General features: G+C 42.6%; 1 protein-coding gene across 1 annotated transcript in view; it reads right to left on the bottom strand.

The window, feature by feature from the left end:
- The window catches only part of LOC309548575 (peptide methionine sulfoxide reductase MsrA-like), a 41,996-nt gene extending 40,254 nt beyond the window's left edge, over positions 1-1,742 (bottom strand). Inside the window, exons 1-3 of the mRNA XM_082248549.1 lie at positions 1,618-1,742; positions 1,355-1,423; positions 1,149-1,268 (exon numbers count right to left, since the gene is read on the bottom strand). Coding sequence (XP_082104675.1) covers positions 1,149-1,268; positions 1,355-1,423; positions 1,618-1,690 — 262 coding nt within the window. The 5' untranslated portion in view covers positions 1,691-1,742. The remainder of the gene's footprint in view (positions 1-1,148; positions 1,269-1,354; positions 1,424-1,617) is intronic.
- Positions 1,743-17,042: the final 15,300 nt, after the last annotated feature.

Below are 17,042 nucleotides of genomic sequence, written 5' to 3'. Positions count from 1 at the left end.
TAAACTATGCCAAAATATATAAATAACACATATTAATAAAAATGACTGTTCTTTGCCTAAATTAATATGTACATACATTATCAAAATTAGCTTATAAGGAACGTTTTTCATCAAGCCAATCTGATCAGGTAAGTTAGTTATTCACAAGATCAAGACTTTCTTTTTATGCATATTAAAATGGAATCTTTTACATGACATTTTTTTAATCAGTGGTACAGTACCCAGTGGAAAGGATTTTTTTAAAACGCTCATGCTATACTTCCGTAACTGGCTCAGTGCCTTTTTCTATAAGTCTGTATAGAGTTTAGGGTCAAATTACAAGCATCCTTTGCAAAGTTCTTAAGGGAAAACTACTACAAAAAAAAGAAATGATTTTTTCTAAAAACATATACAGTATGTATGTACAATAATCCATATGTTTTATCTATATAAAAAATATTTTGCCAGCTTGACCCTTGTCTTCATGGCAACATCCAACTGTCTCTTCTGTATACCTCTTGCCGCATAGCCTAACTGTATAAGGTGATCCTGTGATTGTGGTCATTCCATTCTACCTGTCACCTGTAGAATACCTGAAAGAAGTTCAACTCTTCTTTCTTTATGATCAAGGAGCCAGCCCATGAAGAGTAGAAGAGGCACATTTCCAGGCATAATTCTCAGCATGTGATATTGCTAAACACACTTGCCCTGTATTAGTGCCTCCCCTACTTCCATACTCAGTCTGAAAAAGCACCAAATTGGGTGTGCCATAATGTTCCTAATTACAAAACGGAGACTGATCACATACTTACTGTAAAATCAAATCCTTCCATTTAATACTGATATGGAAAGTTTTGAGGAAGTACCTTGAGATTCTTCATTTTGTCCTCCTAACCCTTGTGTATTAAATTGTACCTTAACTGTACAGTCTCCTTGTATATTGTAAAGCTATATAAATCCTGTATAATAAGAACATATTTAATTTCTATACAACAAAAGCAGACAATAATCCACAGTACTGTTTGCTGAAATCCTTGCAATATGTCAGAAAAAATCAAAACTTGTAGCCAAAAATTTTATGAAAGAGGCTTTTCAATTAAAATATGATACAGGACAAAGTAAAAAAAATAGACACAATAGACATAAAAGTATAAAAAAAAGAAACATACCTGTACACACTTCCTTATATGTGGGATTTTGAGTGTACCCTCCTGCATATCCAACCTGCGTGGAGAAGACACCCTTCTGTCTCCAGAACAGCCTCTCTACTCCCCAGAAGCAACCCATACCTAAAAAGCAACGGGGACCACAATTAGTTGATAGAGAAACACAGATCCATACCTCTGTTCTATGAAACTTGTCTTTATGAACTTACCAAACATAGCCAGCTCATGACCAATTGGGAATGGCTCCATTGTTGAGTTTCCATTGATGGCATGCTTGGCTGAGGAAAGAAAAACACGCCATTCATTAAATCAAGAAAGGAAGATTTCAGAAACAGGTAATACAGCAGTGATCTAACAAGATAAGTAAGTCGATTATTGGTTACTGAATGATCATGCTGGGAGGATGTGTTTTCCAGGAAAAACCTGATAAGAGCAATGTTCATGTTTACGAACTTTCTAACCCTGCTCTTACCTGACACTTGAAGGGCTTCAGTCCGCCCTGGTAAAGCCTCTTGGGCTGTGGGGAGAATTGTCTTACTAGGCATTGCTGTGATATGCAGACTGTAAAAAAAACAGAAACTAGCTGTGTATTTATAGGGTATCATTACCTTGATAGGGCAGAGGTTACTAACACATTTCTAATAAGTAACCAGTAAGCCCTGCTAGTTAAAGAGACATGAGCATCTACATAAAATGGTTTATTGGTTTTCTTACAGGATCTTTGTATAAAGGTTCTCGTGACAGCCAATCTGATTCATCCTTCGGTTTTTAAATTGACAAAAGATAAGTAGATGCTATGGGCAACACCTGCATGTTTGCTTTCCTCCACTGTGTCGGTATATAGTATTGCACAGAAAATTATGTTTCTTATGCTAGATTATCTAAATCTTATATACCTGTTTTTTTTTTACTCTTTGTTCTCCTTTAATCAAATTATGTAGCTTTTAATGTAATTTAATAAACAACAAAAACTACATATTTTATAACTAAAGCATTTCATTAGTATTTAGAATTGAGTAAACTACAAGATGCGATGCAGGCCTATGTCCTTCGTCTAACACATGCCTCTTTTTCAGATCCAGCTAATAGTTGATCTCTGGGCACAAAAACTCTCATATAAATGTATCATATATATGAAGATGACTTGCTGAAGTTCAAACTGAGCATCAGAAATGGGATTTAAGTGACATTGAACGTGGGACAGCTTGTTCAGGATAAATTGATAATTCAATTACATACTGTATATTCTGGATTAACTCTTCTTTTGCTCGTGGCTATTATAAAATTACATTTATGGTTATACAGATTGGTGAAATAAACTTGAAAAACATTCTAAGACCTACCGCTTTATTTTATATGATCATACCAAGTATACAGAAAAAAGCAGTAACCCATAAGAACCCCTGTTGACGATATAAATAGTAAGTGTAAGGAGTAAGTGCATCCCAATTTCCATTTCCTATTACTGTAATGACTTCATTGCACATGGGTAAGAAGTGTGGGATATGTGGGATTATCCTGCCATACAGGGAGCCACTGGCATGAAAATGTATAAAATGTAAAAGAGCCAAGGTAGAATCAGATATCTGCTTTGCAGCAGGGGAGGACTGGGATAGGAGGCAGAGGGGCAATTGCCTCCTGGGCCGCTCCGATGCCCCATAAAAAGGCTGCACTGCTTCTGAAATGCCTAAAGGATTCCTGCTGAAGAGAATTAAAAAGTCCCCACCGCTGACCTACTGAGCGCGGGTTGAAGACAAGGACAGAGCGCAGGCCTCCCCTGCACAGATGGTGTGAACTGTGTATGAGCAGAGGCCGGTTCCATGCCACACTGGAGACTCTTCTGCCCCAGCCACCCCCAACCGAACTGACCCAGCTCCCTCCAACCTCCCCCTGCTGCCCAGGTTGGGAACCCAGATTCAGCCGGTAAGTAGAGAGTATCTGGAGCAGGGCTTCAGCTTGTAATGGGAGTCAGGAGGAGGATTGTGAGAGTGGGAGTGGGGGTGAGGGAAAGTGGGAGGGGGGCCGAGTGGCTGCACCATGGGCCTCTGGTTTGTACTTGCCCCCTGGGCCGTAAAGTTGCCAGTCTGCCCCTGCTTTGCAGATTGATGTCAAGGCTGCCCAATAAAAGCTTCAGGAACAGACAGCAATTCCTGTAGCCACCATGGCAAGCTGTGTCATTACAGCTCCCATGCTGTGAGCCTGCGCCATCTACTGGCCTAAATATAAAATGCAGCTCAGGTATGCTTAGGGCAGGCAAACATATGACTTCCCAAACCAATACTGTACACACCAATTTTGCTCAGTGTATTGTTAGTAACTGATCTTGTTTTATTATTTTGATCTGCAACCCCTGCTGTCATTTCAGCTACCCCATTTCTTGGATTCCAATGTCCATTTGATTGTCACCTTCTACAACCTATGTCTGTGTTAAATTCAGCATGTTTTTAGGGAAACGGTCTTACATTTGAGTTTCTTCTGAATTGGTTTGGTTGCACTCATTTCGAGCTGTAAGGGATCTGGGGTACATCTCCTCAAGCAGCTGACTAGCACATACTGCAGTTATCAAACTGCAAAGAAAGGCAAAGCAAACACAACAGTAAAGCCCATAAATACAATCCTTTAAAGTGACATCAGGTTTACTTTAATTTGGTAATTACTGCTATGCATTAATACATGGCAAACAGCGTACACTCATTTGTGTTTTTTTTTTTTTTTTCTGATATGCATTGTCAAGTTTGGGTGGATTTGGAAGATTTATGTCATTTGCTGTGTTTCATATTATGGTAAATGCAGCATGCTCTGCTGTTTTTTTTTTTTTTTTTTTTACAATTAAATGTAAATACAAAACTTCCATATTGCCAAACAACTACTGTATTACTTTCAGCAATGAGAACATAAATCCCATTGCCAAAAATAAAAATGGTTGTGACAAACTATGCATGCATTAGAGCAGTGTTCCCCAACCCCCGGGCTGCGGACCGGTACCGGTCTGTGGATCACACGGTACTGGGCCGCCCAAGGAACTTTAAATTATTTTACTGTCTCGGCAGTGGCGGCCGGTGCGTTCGGGGGGGCCGGGGCGCAGAGCAGTGCGCCCGAGCCCACCCATTGTGTGACAATAGCGAATGAAAATTCGCTATTGTCACACGGATCCTCCTCCTGGCCAATCAGGAAGCGGGTCCTCCCGCTTCCTGATTGTCCGAAAGGCAAAGCCCATGCCATTGGCCAGGTGGGAGGACTGAGGACTCGAGGAGACGCCGGGGGACTGAGGAGAAGCCGCCGCTGCCTGAGGTAAGTGCACTGGTCTCGCGGGGGGGGGGGGGGGGGGCACGCTGGCATCTCTGCATGAAAGGGGGCACGCTGGCATCTCTGCATTGAAAGGGGGGAACGCTGGCATCTCTGCATTGAAAGGGGGAACGCTGGCATCTCTGCATTGAAAGGGGGCACAGTCATCTTTTGTGAATTATATATATTTCACAGTTATTTTATCTGGTGCTACACTATTTTATGTTTTTATTGTTTCCGATTGTGAGGTGTGAGCACAGTTAAGTGTATGCTGCCAGATTTGTGCACTTTATCTGATTTTAAAAAAAGCGGGCCACGGAAAAATTATCAAACGTTTACCGGTCCGAGGCGATAAAAAGGTTGGGGAACACTGCATTAGAGCATTTCAAATGCCTTTAATGTCTGCTGGGAAAATAGGGAGCATTAAAATGATAAATGTTCTTATACTTCAGACCTGATTCATCAAGCTGCAATAATAAATGATTGAGAGGCCACTTCAGAATGCCTTAAAGCGGTAGTAAACCGCATCCCAGAAAAAAAAAAACAATTTGGCTCCAGGGCAGTGCAAGTCATAATGTGCTAGCATGCATCACATACTAGCAAAATATGACAGACTTACCCAAAAACAAAGCCCTCCATTGGCACGCTGTTACCGCTGAAGGCTCTTCCATCTTCACCCGGTCTTCTTTCCGGGTTTGCGGGCTTCGGCGTGGCGGAGCCGAGGATGACGTCACTCCAACCCATGCGCATGGGAATCGCTGTTTACAGCATGGCTCTGAAGGAACGGTACGGGTATGCCGTTCCTTGAGAGCGCATGCGCCAGTGACATCACCGGCTGCATCTAAAGTTAAATAACATCCTACATGACCATTGACCAAGTCAATTTCACACGATATAGCACCCAGAGGCACATCACCTCCCCCTATCGTTACACACGGGCGCCTCTCCCTTTATCTCCCCCCCCCCCATCCCTCCCCCTTCATTACCTTTATCATTTTCCATGTATATATCATGTTTTCTGATATTGTATATTTCTTGTAATAAAAAAATTTATTTTGTACCAGCTGCCCACCACTCTGTTTATATCAACCAGGTCTGCTGCTCCTAGACCGTTGGAGGTTCCTGGTTCCATGTTTAGTTATTAATTTATCTTTTGAGCTTCGAATATACTCCAACATATATGCGGATGTATTTTAACATGAATATGTAAGGACCAAACGGACTATATAACAACTGTACTATGATGCACTTACAGGGCTATCTACACTGTACTACAGAGTATGTTGTTTAACTAATATCCAATGAACCACCTCGGCATTCCATCTTTTCTCCTTCTCTTTCTCCCTATTTTTCCAGGATGCATAGACCGCTGTGTGTGCTGACATGCACCATGCTGTGAGTCCCACCCCCTTCGCTCCTCCCTCCCGCAGCGGCCTCACCCGACGCACCCAGGGGGGGCGTGCCTCGCACACATCCCCCAGATCCTGGCTCCTCCAACAGGCGCCGTCCGGCCCGCCCGGTGTTCCGTGAGAATTACCTACCCGTGAGAAAAACCTACCCCCTCGTCACTTCCGTTGCACGGCACTGTATGTAATGCAGCGGTTACATTAAAACAACTGTGCTGCAAAGAGTCATCTCCGCTCCTGTCCCTGTCACTTCCCTGCTCTCGGCAAGTAAATATTAAAGCGGCGGCGGCTGTATGAAAACATAAATCACGGAGCCGAGAGCCGCTTTAATATTTACTTGCCGAGAGCAGGGAAGTGACAGGGACAGTAGCGGAGATGACTCGTATTGCAGCACAGCTGTTTTATTTAACCGCCGCGTGGGTAGGTTTTTTTCACGGTACACCGTGATCTTTTCATACTAGTGCGCATGCGCACTAGTCAGCTCCTCAACTCTTCCATTGCGTATCCGGGGCTGTGAGCATGCGCACTGCTGCGCTGCTCAGCTGTTCCTGGCCGGAAGTCACGAGGGTAGCTTTTTCTCACGGGGTAGGTAATTCTCACGTTACACCGGCCCTGCCTGCTCCAATGGGGCCATTATGTGCGTCGGTGCCGCTGGAACGCAGGCCACGTTTCCGCATCCAGGGGCGGGACTTGCGTTCCAGCGGCGGGGGATCCCATCGGCCGCTCAACCTGCGCTACAGCGAGCTCCAGCCCGCTCTGCGCATGCGCCGGCGTCCTCACTATCCCATTTAAACAGCAGCAGACATCTTAAATTCATCTGCTGCTGTTTTATCCGGACCAGGACACACAGGAAGAGATTTCAAGGTACACCAATACCCTCTCACCCAGAAAACCCTTCTATGACACAATTTACCTTATCTGATGAGAACTCTGCCATTACAGGGATCCAACCGGAAACTGCATCCCATTTATAGCCTTAGCTATCTGGGTCCAGCCACTTCAGGTATCTCTGTCTTCCCACCCTAGAAATTACATGACTTCACTGATTCTAATACAATCTAGCATATATACTATGCTCTTTCCTAGGTCTATGACCCAACAACCCAAATCAAGAATCGGATACAGTTGAATCCCTGTACTCAGGTATAACTGCATCAATTAACTCCACATATAGAAAATACATGACATATATCGTTATATAACAATACATGCTCCCATTTCAGTACCCATCCTGGGACCATCTTACACCCACCTACTTCTTGGGGGAACACCGGACCCTCGGATTACCTTCCCTGGAGGTATCTGATCACACCATCATGTACCGACTGACATACTAAGGTACGGTGCAACACAGACCCTTTATTACAAAATTATTCCACTCCTAGACTAGTACTTATGTAAGATACATACATTGCAGGAAACTAATTCCAAGCTGGAAATACACTTCCCCGCAGTTGGATCCTTATAAAACAGGAATTTGCTTCCATAGACGTATTGACACTTTCCTACAAGGTAATCTTCTTTCCACTTCATTATTCCACCCTACCAACAGATCGCATGGTAATCTGAAATAATACAATACTCTGCGTATCTCCCTACATTTGCCAACACAGACGCCCTTGCGACCTCTCACTTGGCATCCTCGTTGAGGCCACATGCGGGAGGACCAGTACCTCTAGGGTTCCCTTGGTGCACTGCTGGCACCTTACACAGCGGACTTCTCCCCTCTTTGCTCTTACCAGCTGTAACTCTCTTGCCACATTCGGATCACTCCATAGGTATGCATTTCTGTACATTGAAAATGATATTCACAAATGCAATGACTAACCACCTTGCTATATCCTAGCAGGAATATGAATGTAACACATTATAACCTATGTAACTAACATAAGCATTATCTACTATGTTATGTAGGAAATCAAATCTCTCCACATCCAGACCCCTGAAGAAAGGCCTGCTTGCCTGAAACGCGTTGGGTGGGAGGATTTCCTTCAAACCAAACATATGCCACCGAGTATATGTAACACCATCATCTTTACTTCTTTGGTTTTACATCCATACACATTCTCTGTATATATTGTAATATTTGTACACTTCGGACCTTTCACAGATCTGTTTTAATATTTTTGTTAATAAAATGATTTAAATTTTACTCATTTGTGGAAGCGTATTTGCCGTTAAAATCCCACACCCAAGGGGGACCCCCTGTCCATTTTTGTTCAGTCTAGAGGGATGTTGGCAACTCACTTCCACCTTTTCATTTAACTGGGGCATACAATTCTGTCTAGAAACCAGGGTAGCAAATACCCACCCCCCGCTTTCTTAGCCCAGTAATCTGGAAAACTTACTTTATTACTCATAACGGGATTTTCTTTCCAATTTCATTTTGTACGCATACATTCTGGAGCACTCTCTTTTCATCAATACCGTTTCTGATCCCTCCAAGTGTTCTCAATCTGAGAACACCCTCTCCTGTTTATTTTCAACATGTTCAAAGAGCAGGGCTTCGCCAAACTCATGACCTCATACAGGGAACACGGCAAAAAAGGAGCAAAGGAATCCAAAATGATTTCCCTATTTGCTCAACTCAAAAAAATAGTAGAAAAGAAATTAACACAATCACTCCACATAGATAGTTTTGACCAGTATATCCATGAAAACATCAACCCCTTTGGTCTACGTATTCAAATCTTCCCTACCTTAGATAACCTTGACGAGGTATTCAAAAGGAAATGGGAACAAAACCTCCAACAATGCACTAAAACAATAATGCAACTACTTATTGAGGAATACCGTAGACATATTACAGTTTTAGAACTAGAAATCAATAAAATTTATGAAAAACTCTCTCCTTTCCAACATCTAGCAAACTATAAGGAACAAGAGGAGAACATAAAACTCCACTTGGATCATATAGTGAAAGAGACCTCAATCACTAAAGAACGAAAATTTTGGAGAGATAAAACAGCATTTGCTGAACAGAAAGCCTATAAATGGTACAATAAAACCCCACAAACACGTAATACTAGAGACAACAAAAAATGGCATCACTATGGCTCTGATTCCTCAATTAATTCCTATATTTCCTCATCTTCACAGCAGTCGCATGGAACAAGGAAACAAAAAACGAAAAGGACCCCTCCAGACAATGACGACAAACTCTTCAAGAAACACATCACCGAATCGCACGCCCCGTCACAACCACTCGCACCCAAACCGACAGGAACCTCCTCTTCACGCAATACAGGTACCCCACGCAATGGTCCAATTAGACAGATCACAGCACCTATTTTCAAGAACATGAGCACAGTAGCACCCCCAATCACACCCTCCAATGAGACAGAAGGGCCATCTTCCACACCCTCCCCGGCACTGTCACATCACACATGACACCCCCCCCCCAACAAATCCACTACCAACCCCCTAAATATCATCAATCTCTCCGACTATCCTTTATCAGATGATCAACTGAACTTACTCACCAAAGGTCTGACCTTTTGCCCAGACTCCAACACTGACAGCTTTGAAGTAATAAAGGATCTTCAGATTTTCGCCAGAAAATTACTACTAAAAAGTTTCTATAACAAACCCATGGAAAAAATACCCGCTGAAAACGTGGCCCTCGACACACTCATTTCCTTGTTAGAAGAACAAGAAGGCCTTGATCTAATAGATAAGATCGACCTGGAAACCATTCTAAACGCACATGTCGACCCACCCCCAGAGAGTTCAACGAACACAACTACACTAAAAAAGAAATCTGACAAGTTTCCCTCCCCCTCCCTCAATCCCAACCTCAATGCCTTCCTGACCATGACCATCCAAGACTTAAAGAAACTTAAGGTACGACCCTCTGTTCAGTTCGCACCAGAACTTTCGAACATCACAAGCGTTCAGAACCTAATAATGAACCCCATAAAGTCTATGGGACCCAAACTAGAAAAATAAAAAGTGCCATTTTGAAGGCTTATATGCAAGTAATTGGGCATTTAATGGTTATGGAGGTCTGGATATTGCCCTGGGGGGATTTACTGAGGTGTCGATTGAAACCATAAAAATTAGATATAACAATAAAAATGAAAAATTCCTTTAAAAATAGTGACTGGGGGTCCCCTTAGTGCACCTGTAAAATGGCACATCTGTACTGTGTAAAGAACCTGCTGCAGCAATAATGACATTTATAAGGCCAAAATAAATGACATTTTCCATTCAAGCTTTCTTTATTTTATAATAACAACTTGGGGGGCCAGTGTGTATGATGAGGCCACAATTTAGTGCACTAGGAACAAGATTCTAAATTTTTTTGGATAAATTCTGGCCTCTCTTTAGCAGACTTTGGATAGAACTAACACGTGCAGAAAGATTAGGCTTTGGGTATCGGTGGTGCCTTCACACAGTAACCCTATAGAGGTACTCTTGATGAAGGCAAGAATTGGCCTTGCTGTCAAAAATTGCAATGATATGCACCTGTCAAACAGGCGCAGAAAAATTGGTCCTTGAGTGTTAAATTGTGCCCATGAAACCTAAACCAAGAAATTTCTTCCGGATGAAATCAACATCCACAAAGCTAGGCAGCCTAGACAGTCTTTCAGAGATTCAAGATTCAGAAAGTACTTAATCAGTGATATTGGTATCAGGGGCTTAATAGCTGCTGCTAATCCAGGAATAATTCATTTTGATAAATGTCAGTCGGTCCAGAGAGTCTGTGGACAGACGCGCTTATCTGTCTTATCTGTCTATCTTGTCTTATCCTATTATTAGAAATCCTGAATAATAATAATAATAATAATATCTTATTGTGGATGTGGAAGCTGATATCCCAGGGTGTCGCAGACTTAAAAAAACTTTGAACTCCTCTTGTTGTGCCAATGGCTGACGGCCATCTGCTGCATGTGCAGCCACTGCAGAATTGCCAAAGTCGAGTTCCACCTGGTGGGCATGTCACAAATCAGGCGGTTTATGGGCAGGTGGAACTCCTGCTGAATTTCAGCCCACCGAGCACTGTGCATGACCACCTGAAATGGCTACAGACTCTTCTGGCCTGCTTTAGCAGATCTTACAATCCTGGGTACCTAGTTAGGAAACCCTGCACCATCAAATTGAGGACATGTGCCAGGCATGACACATGTGTCCACTTTCCCTGTCTAAGGGCAGAGAGGAGGTTTGTGCCATTATCACACACCACTATTCCTGGCTCCAGCTGGCATGGTGTGAACCACCTCTGGGCCTGCCCCTGCAGAGCTGCAAGAATCTCTGCTTTGGTGTGGCTTCTGCCCCCTAGAAAGACTAGCTGAAGCACTCCGCTTGAGGCCAAATGAAGTCATGTGACAAATGACGCTACACATCAGGCAGAGCCAGTGACGTCAATTCTGGTGTATCCGGGACCCCGAAGTTGTGGTGAGTAGGCGATCTGTCATTTTGGATTGTAATTTATCTACATGCTTATGACAGGATCGATTGTGTAAGTGTTTTTAACCGATTCAAAATACATCATTTATAAGGCATAATACGTTTTAAACATATCCTTTTATATATCCTGAGCATTTGGTCTCAAGCGGAGCTTTTCCAGTCTAAAAGGTATATCACAAGAGGAGGTCAATTAACCGGAGGTATACCAGGCCAACAGCATAAAATCTGAAAGGCGCAGCAGGACCAGTTATGGGTCACAGAGTAAAGTGAGCAGGCACCGCACCCAGAGGTGTCTGGTGATGGCTTTTTAATGCACAGCTGTCTCTTTAATGGACACCACGTTTTACATTTCATCTTTTAAATATAGATTATATCTTTAAAGTGGACTTTACAACTATAGAAGTTTTTATGGAGGTTTATCAACAACATATATGTGTATGTTATCACTAAGCACATACTTTGACAAAATATTATATGGCATTAATATCTGTGTTATGTACATGGTATTTATAAGAGTTTGGTTTATTACTCTTGTTGAACAGCACACCATTTCCTTTTTCTATATATAAACCCACAAGTGCTTTTTTTAACACTACTATTCCTTTATACTGGCTTTTGAAATTTACAAATGCAGCAATTTAGAAACTGGATGAAAGGTTTTTCACTGGGAAACACTTTTTGAAAGATAAATATTGTATTTTATCGACAGCTATATAGATCAGACCAAAATTAGGAACAAATGAGGAAAGAGGGACAGACGGATTTTGTTCTAAATCAGGGACAGTTCATAGAAATCAGGGACAGTTGGGAGCTATACATCTGGTTCCCAGGACAGAAATCAGCAGCTCCTCAGATCCATACTCAGGCCAATGCTTCACATGGTTATGGCATATAGGTAAAATACGAAGGAAAACAAGGCACACCACCAATAGTGTAATTCTGCCCATATATATATATATATATATATATATATATATATATATATATACACAGTGCCTTGTGAAAGTATTCGGCCCCCTTGAACTTTGCGACCTTTTGCCACATTTCAGGCTTCAAACATAAAGATATAAAACTGTAATTTTTTGTGAAGAATCAACAACAAGTGGGACACAATCATGAAGTGGAACGAAATTTATTGGATATTTCAAACTTTTTTAACAAATAAAAAACTGAAAAATTGGGTGTGCAAAATTATTCAGCCCCCTTAAGTTAATACTTTGTAGCGCCACCTTTTGCTGCGATTACAGCTGTAAGTCACTTGGGGTATGTCTCTGTGAGTTTTGCACATTGAGTGACTGAAATTTTTGCCCATTCCTCCTTGCAAAACAGCTCGAGCTCAGTGAGGTTGGATGAAGAGCGTTTGTCAACAGCAGTTTTCAGTTCTTTCCACAGATTCTTGATTGGATTCAGGTCTGGACCTTGACTTGGCCATTCTAACACCTGGATATGTTTATTTGTGAACCATTCCATTGTAGATTTTGCTTTATGTTTTGGATCATTGTCTTGTTGGAAGACGAATCTCTGTCCCAGTCTCAGGTCTTTTGCAGACTCCATCAGGTTTTCTTCCAGAATGGTCCTGTATTTGGCTCCATCCATCTTCCCATCAATTTTAACCATCTTCCCTGTCCCTGCTGAAGAAAAGCAGGCCCAAACCATGATGCTGCCACCACCATGTTTGACAGTGGGGATGGTGTGTTCAGGGTGATGAGCTGTGTTGCTTTTACGCCAAACATAACGTTTTGCATTGTTGCCAAAAAGTTTGATTTTGGTTTCATCTGACCAGAGCACCTTCTTCCACATGTTTGGTGTGTCTCCCAGGTGGCTTGTGGCAAACTTTAAACTACACTTTTTATGGATATCTTTAAGAAATGGCTTTCTTCTTGCCACTCTTCCATAAAGGCCAGATTTGTACAGTATACGACTGATTGTTGTCCTATGGACAGTCTCTCCCACCTCAGCTGTAGATCTCTGCAGTTCATCCAGAGTAATCATGGGCCTCTTGGCTGCATCTCTGATCAGTCTTCTCCTTGTATGAGCTGAAAGTTTAGAGGGACCACCAGGTCTTCGTAGATTTGCAGTGGTCTGATACTCCTTCCATTTCAATATTATTGCTTGCACAGTGCTCCTTGGGATGTTTAAAGCTTGGGAAATAATTTTGTATCCAAATCCGGCTTTAAACTTCTCCACAACAGTATCTCGCGCCTGCCTGGTGTGTTCCTTGTTCTTCATGATGCTCTCTGCGCTTTAAACGGACCTCTGAGACTATCACAGTGCAGGTGCATTTATATGGAGACTTGATTACACACAGGTGGATTCTATTTATCATCATTAGTCATTTAGGTCAACATTAGATCATTCAGAGATCCTCACTGGACTTCTGGAGAGAGTTTGCTGCACTGAAAGTAAAGGGGCTGAATAATTTTGCACGCCCAATTTTTCAGTTTTTTATTTGTTAACAAAGTTTGAAATATCCAATAAATTTCGTTCCACTTCACGATTGTGTCCCACTTGTTGTTGATTCCTCACAAAAAAATTACAGTTTTATATCTTTATGTTTGAAGCCTGAAATGTGGCAAAAGTTTGCAAAGTTCAAGGGGGCCGAATACTTTCGCAAGGCACTGTATATACACATATATATATTTATTTATTTTATTTTTAGTTGTGTTAAAAAATAATATTTATATATATGATTATTTATATATACAGTATCTCACAAAAGTGAGTACACCCCTCACATTTTTGTAAATATTTTATTATATCTTTTCAGGTGACAACACTGAAGAAATGACATTTTGCTACAATGTAAAGTAGTGAGTGTACAGCTTGTATAAATAACAGTGTAAATTTGCTGTCCTCTAAAAATAACTCAACACACAGCCATTAATGTCTAAACCGCTGGCAACAAAAGTAAGTACACCCCCAAGTGAAAATGTCAAAATTACGCCCAAAGTGTCAATATTTTGTGTGGCCACCCTTTTTTTCCAGCACTGCCTTTACCCTCTTAGGCATGGAGTTCACCAGCGCTTCACAGGTTGCCCCTGGAGTCCTCTTCCACTCCTCCATGATAACATCACGGAGCTGGTGGATGTTAGAGACCTTATGCTCCTCCACATTCCATTTGAGGATGCCCCACAGATGCTCAATAGGGTTTAGGTCTGGAGACATGCTTGGCCAGTCCATCACCTTTACACTCAGATTCTATTTAGCAAGGCAGTGGTCGAATTGGACGTGTGTTTTGGGGTCATCATGTTGGGATACTGTCCTGTGGCCCAGTCTCCGAAGGGAGGGGATCATGCTCTGCCTCAGTATTGTCACAGTACATGTTGGCATTCATGGTTCCCTCAATGAACTGTAGCTCCCCAGTGCCAGCAGCACTCATGCAGCCCTAGACCATGACACTCTTACCACCATGCTTGACTGTAGGCATGAAAATAGAGTCAAAACAGGTGGTGAGGAGGCGTCACATCTCTTCCTCACCACCTGTCAGTAACCTCTGAAGCACTAACACATGGATTGGACTTCAGAGGAAAGGGAGATTTAGATGCACGTACTGATGCAGTAATAAATACAGAGTCACAGTAATTTTTCTTTTATATTCTCCTGGAGTTTGGTTTTACTCCGGCCTATAGCAGATTGATGGCTGGGCAGGAATTTACTCCTTTTGAGTGGACGTCATATGACGTCCTCTTAGAAGGCGTCTCGCAGTGGCGTGATCTGTCACCGGCTGAGTCCACCGGATACAGCCGATGACTGATCACTATACCAGCCCGCTGCCAGTGTCGTGTGATCGCTATCACCAATCACAGCAGATCACATGACAGTTGTAAACAATGGATGGCTTCCTTTTTTGGCAACCAATGTATAAAATTGTGTTGCTAGCTGTGATTGGTCACAATGATCACATGCTACAGACAAGACCAATCACAGCCCATCTGTACTATGTGATTAGCTTTGGCCAATCACAGCTAATCACAACAAAACACACTGAATGAATCAGTTTAATTTAGTAAAAATGGTTGCTTAATGAAATTCATTAGTATAAGCAGGGCTCGAGTCCTGCAGGAACGCATGGGAACGACGTTCCTCTACTTTTTCCAAAGCAGGAACGCCGTTCCCATTAGCAGCCGCATCCTGTAGGAAGGGTCGGTGCCCGGTGAAGCTGGAGAAATAAGTGACTTGCCTGGCAGGGGGGCGTTAGGGCGGGCACCAGTGTCATCCGCCTCGCAGCTTGTGCGGGGTGTTTGTTGTCCAACACGCTGCAATCTCTGCTCTGTACAGCACCCAGCATCTGCCTCCTCCAGCCGCATTTTACACTGTAGAGCAGACTGAACCCGCCCCCTCCTCCCTCAGCTCTGATGTATACAGTACAGATAGGAAGAGCTTGGGAGGAGGAGATACATCGCTGTGCATGTAATGTGCAGATCTCAGGTCCGTGATTATTACAGACACACACACTATACGTGACACTTGCGGGAGGGGGGGGCAGAGGAATCTGGATTGGAAGATGAAAATCAAGGAAGGAGAGTGAGGGAGACAAGCTAAAAATTAATACTTGCAGGGAATGGGGTGGGGGTTCTAACAGGATACTGTATGTCCTAGGGGGGCTTTGGAAGGATAGATGACTTGTGCTGGGGGAGGGGGGTTGGATATGAAATCTGTCCACCCCCACCCCAATCCCCCCTCCCCCAGCACAAATCATCTATCCTTCCAAAGACCCCCTAGGACATACACAGTGTTGGGGTAGTTACTCAAAAAATGTAACTAGTTATTAGTTACTAGTTACTTCTGTACATTGTAATGAGATTACTTTACTAGTTACTGCATTTGAAAAGTAACTTCACTACTTATTACTTTACTTTCCTCTTTCTTAATTGACCGTGTAGAAGAAGATACATGACACTCTTTCTGCATAGAGTTTATTGTATAAACACAGGCTTTGGGAAACATGAGAACAAAACCTGAAAAAAACAGAATAAAACATAAAGTGCAACAAAAAGTCATAAACTTCATCCCTCTCTATTCTTCGAAATAACGATTGTATCGCACGGCTTGGGTAACTCAGGAAAGCGCATTCCTATAGTCTACTAAAGTAGTGTAGTTACTTCTTATAGCCTAGTAAAGTAGTGTAGTTACCAATATTAGTATTGTAACTAGTTACTTTACTTAGTTACCAAAAAAAGTAATGTAGTTACTGTAATTAGTTACTTTGTAACTAGTTACCCCCAACACTGGACATACAGTATCCTGTTGTTAAACCCCCCACCCCAAATCAATGAGATGCTGGCTGCTAAACTGCTGATAGAGACGTGGGGCAATTGCCCAGGTGCCCACATTAGTGCCCCCCTGCTAGGCAAGTCCAAGTCAGTGGAGCCAGGTAGGGGGCACTGATATAAAGGTTCCCCCATATATCAGGACCCAGCCCTTCCTTAGAGCATTCACTCTGCGGAAGGTGGTTTCTGGTCACCAGAGTCCCCCCTTCATCAGAAATGCCAGCATTCCCCTTTACATCAGTCTGCAGGATTCCCCCCTACAGTGCAAGGGGGGATTCTGTGGACGCTGAAGTAAAGGGAAGCTCTGATGTAAAGGGCAATGCTGCAGACCCTGATGTAAGTGGGAACTCCGATGTAAAGGGGAAAACTGTGGACTCTGATATAAAGTGGTCTCTGGTCACCAGAGCCCCCCCTCCCCCTTATATCAGAGTTCCCCTTTAGATCATGATCTGCAGAATTCCTCTTTATGTCAGAGTTCCCTTGCACTGTAAAGGGGAATCCTGCAGACTCTGATGTAAGGAGGAACT

Source organism: Pelophylax lessonae (genome assembly GCF_965119305.1).
Source record: "Pelophylax lessonae genome assembly, chromosome: 2".
Taxonomy (NCBI): Eukaryota; Metazoa; Chordata; class Amphibia; order Anura; family Ranidae; genus Pelophylax; species Pelophylax lessonae.
This window is presented reverse-complemented; position numbering and strand designations above follow the sequence as displayed.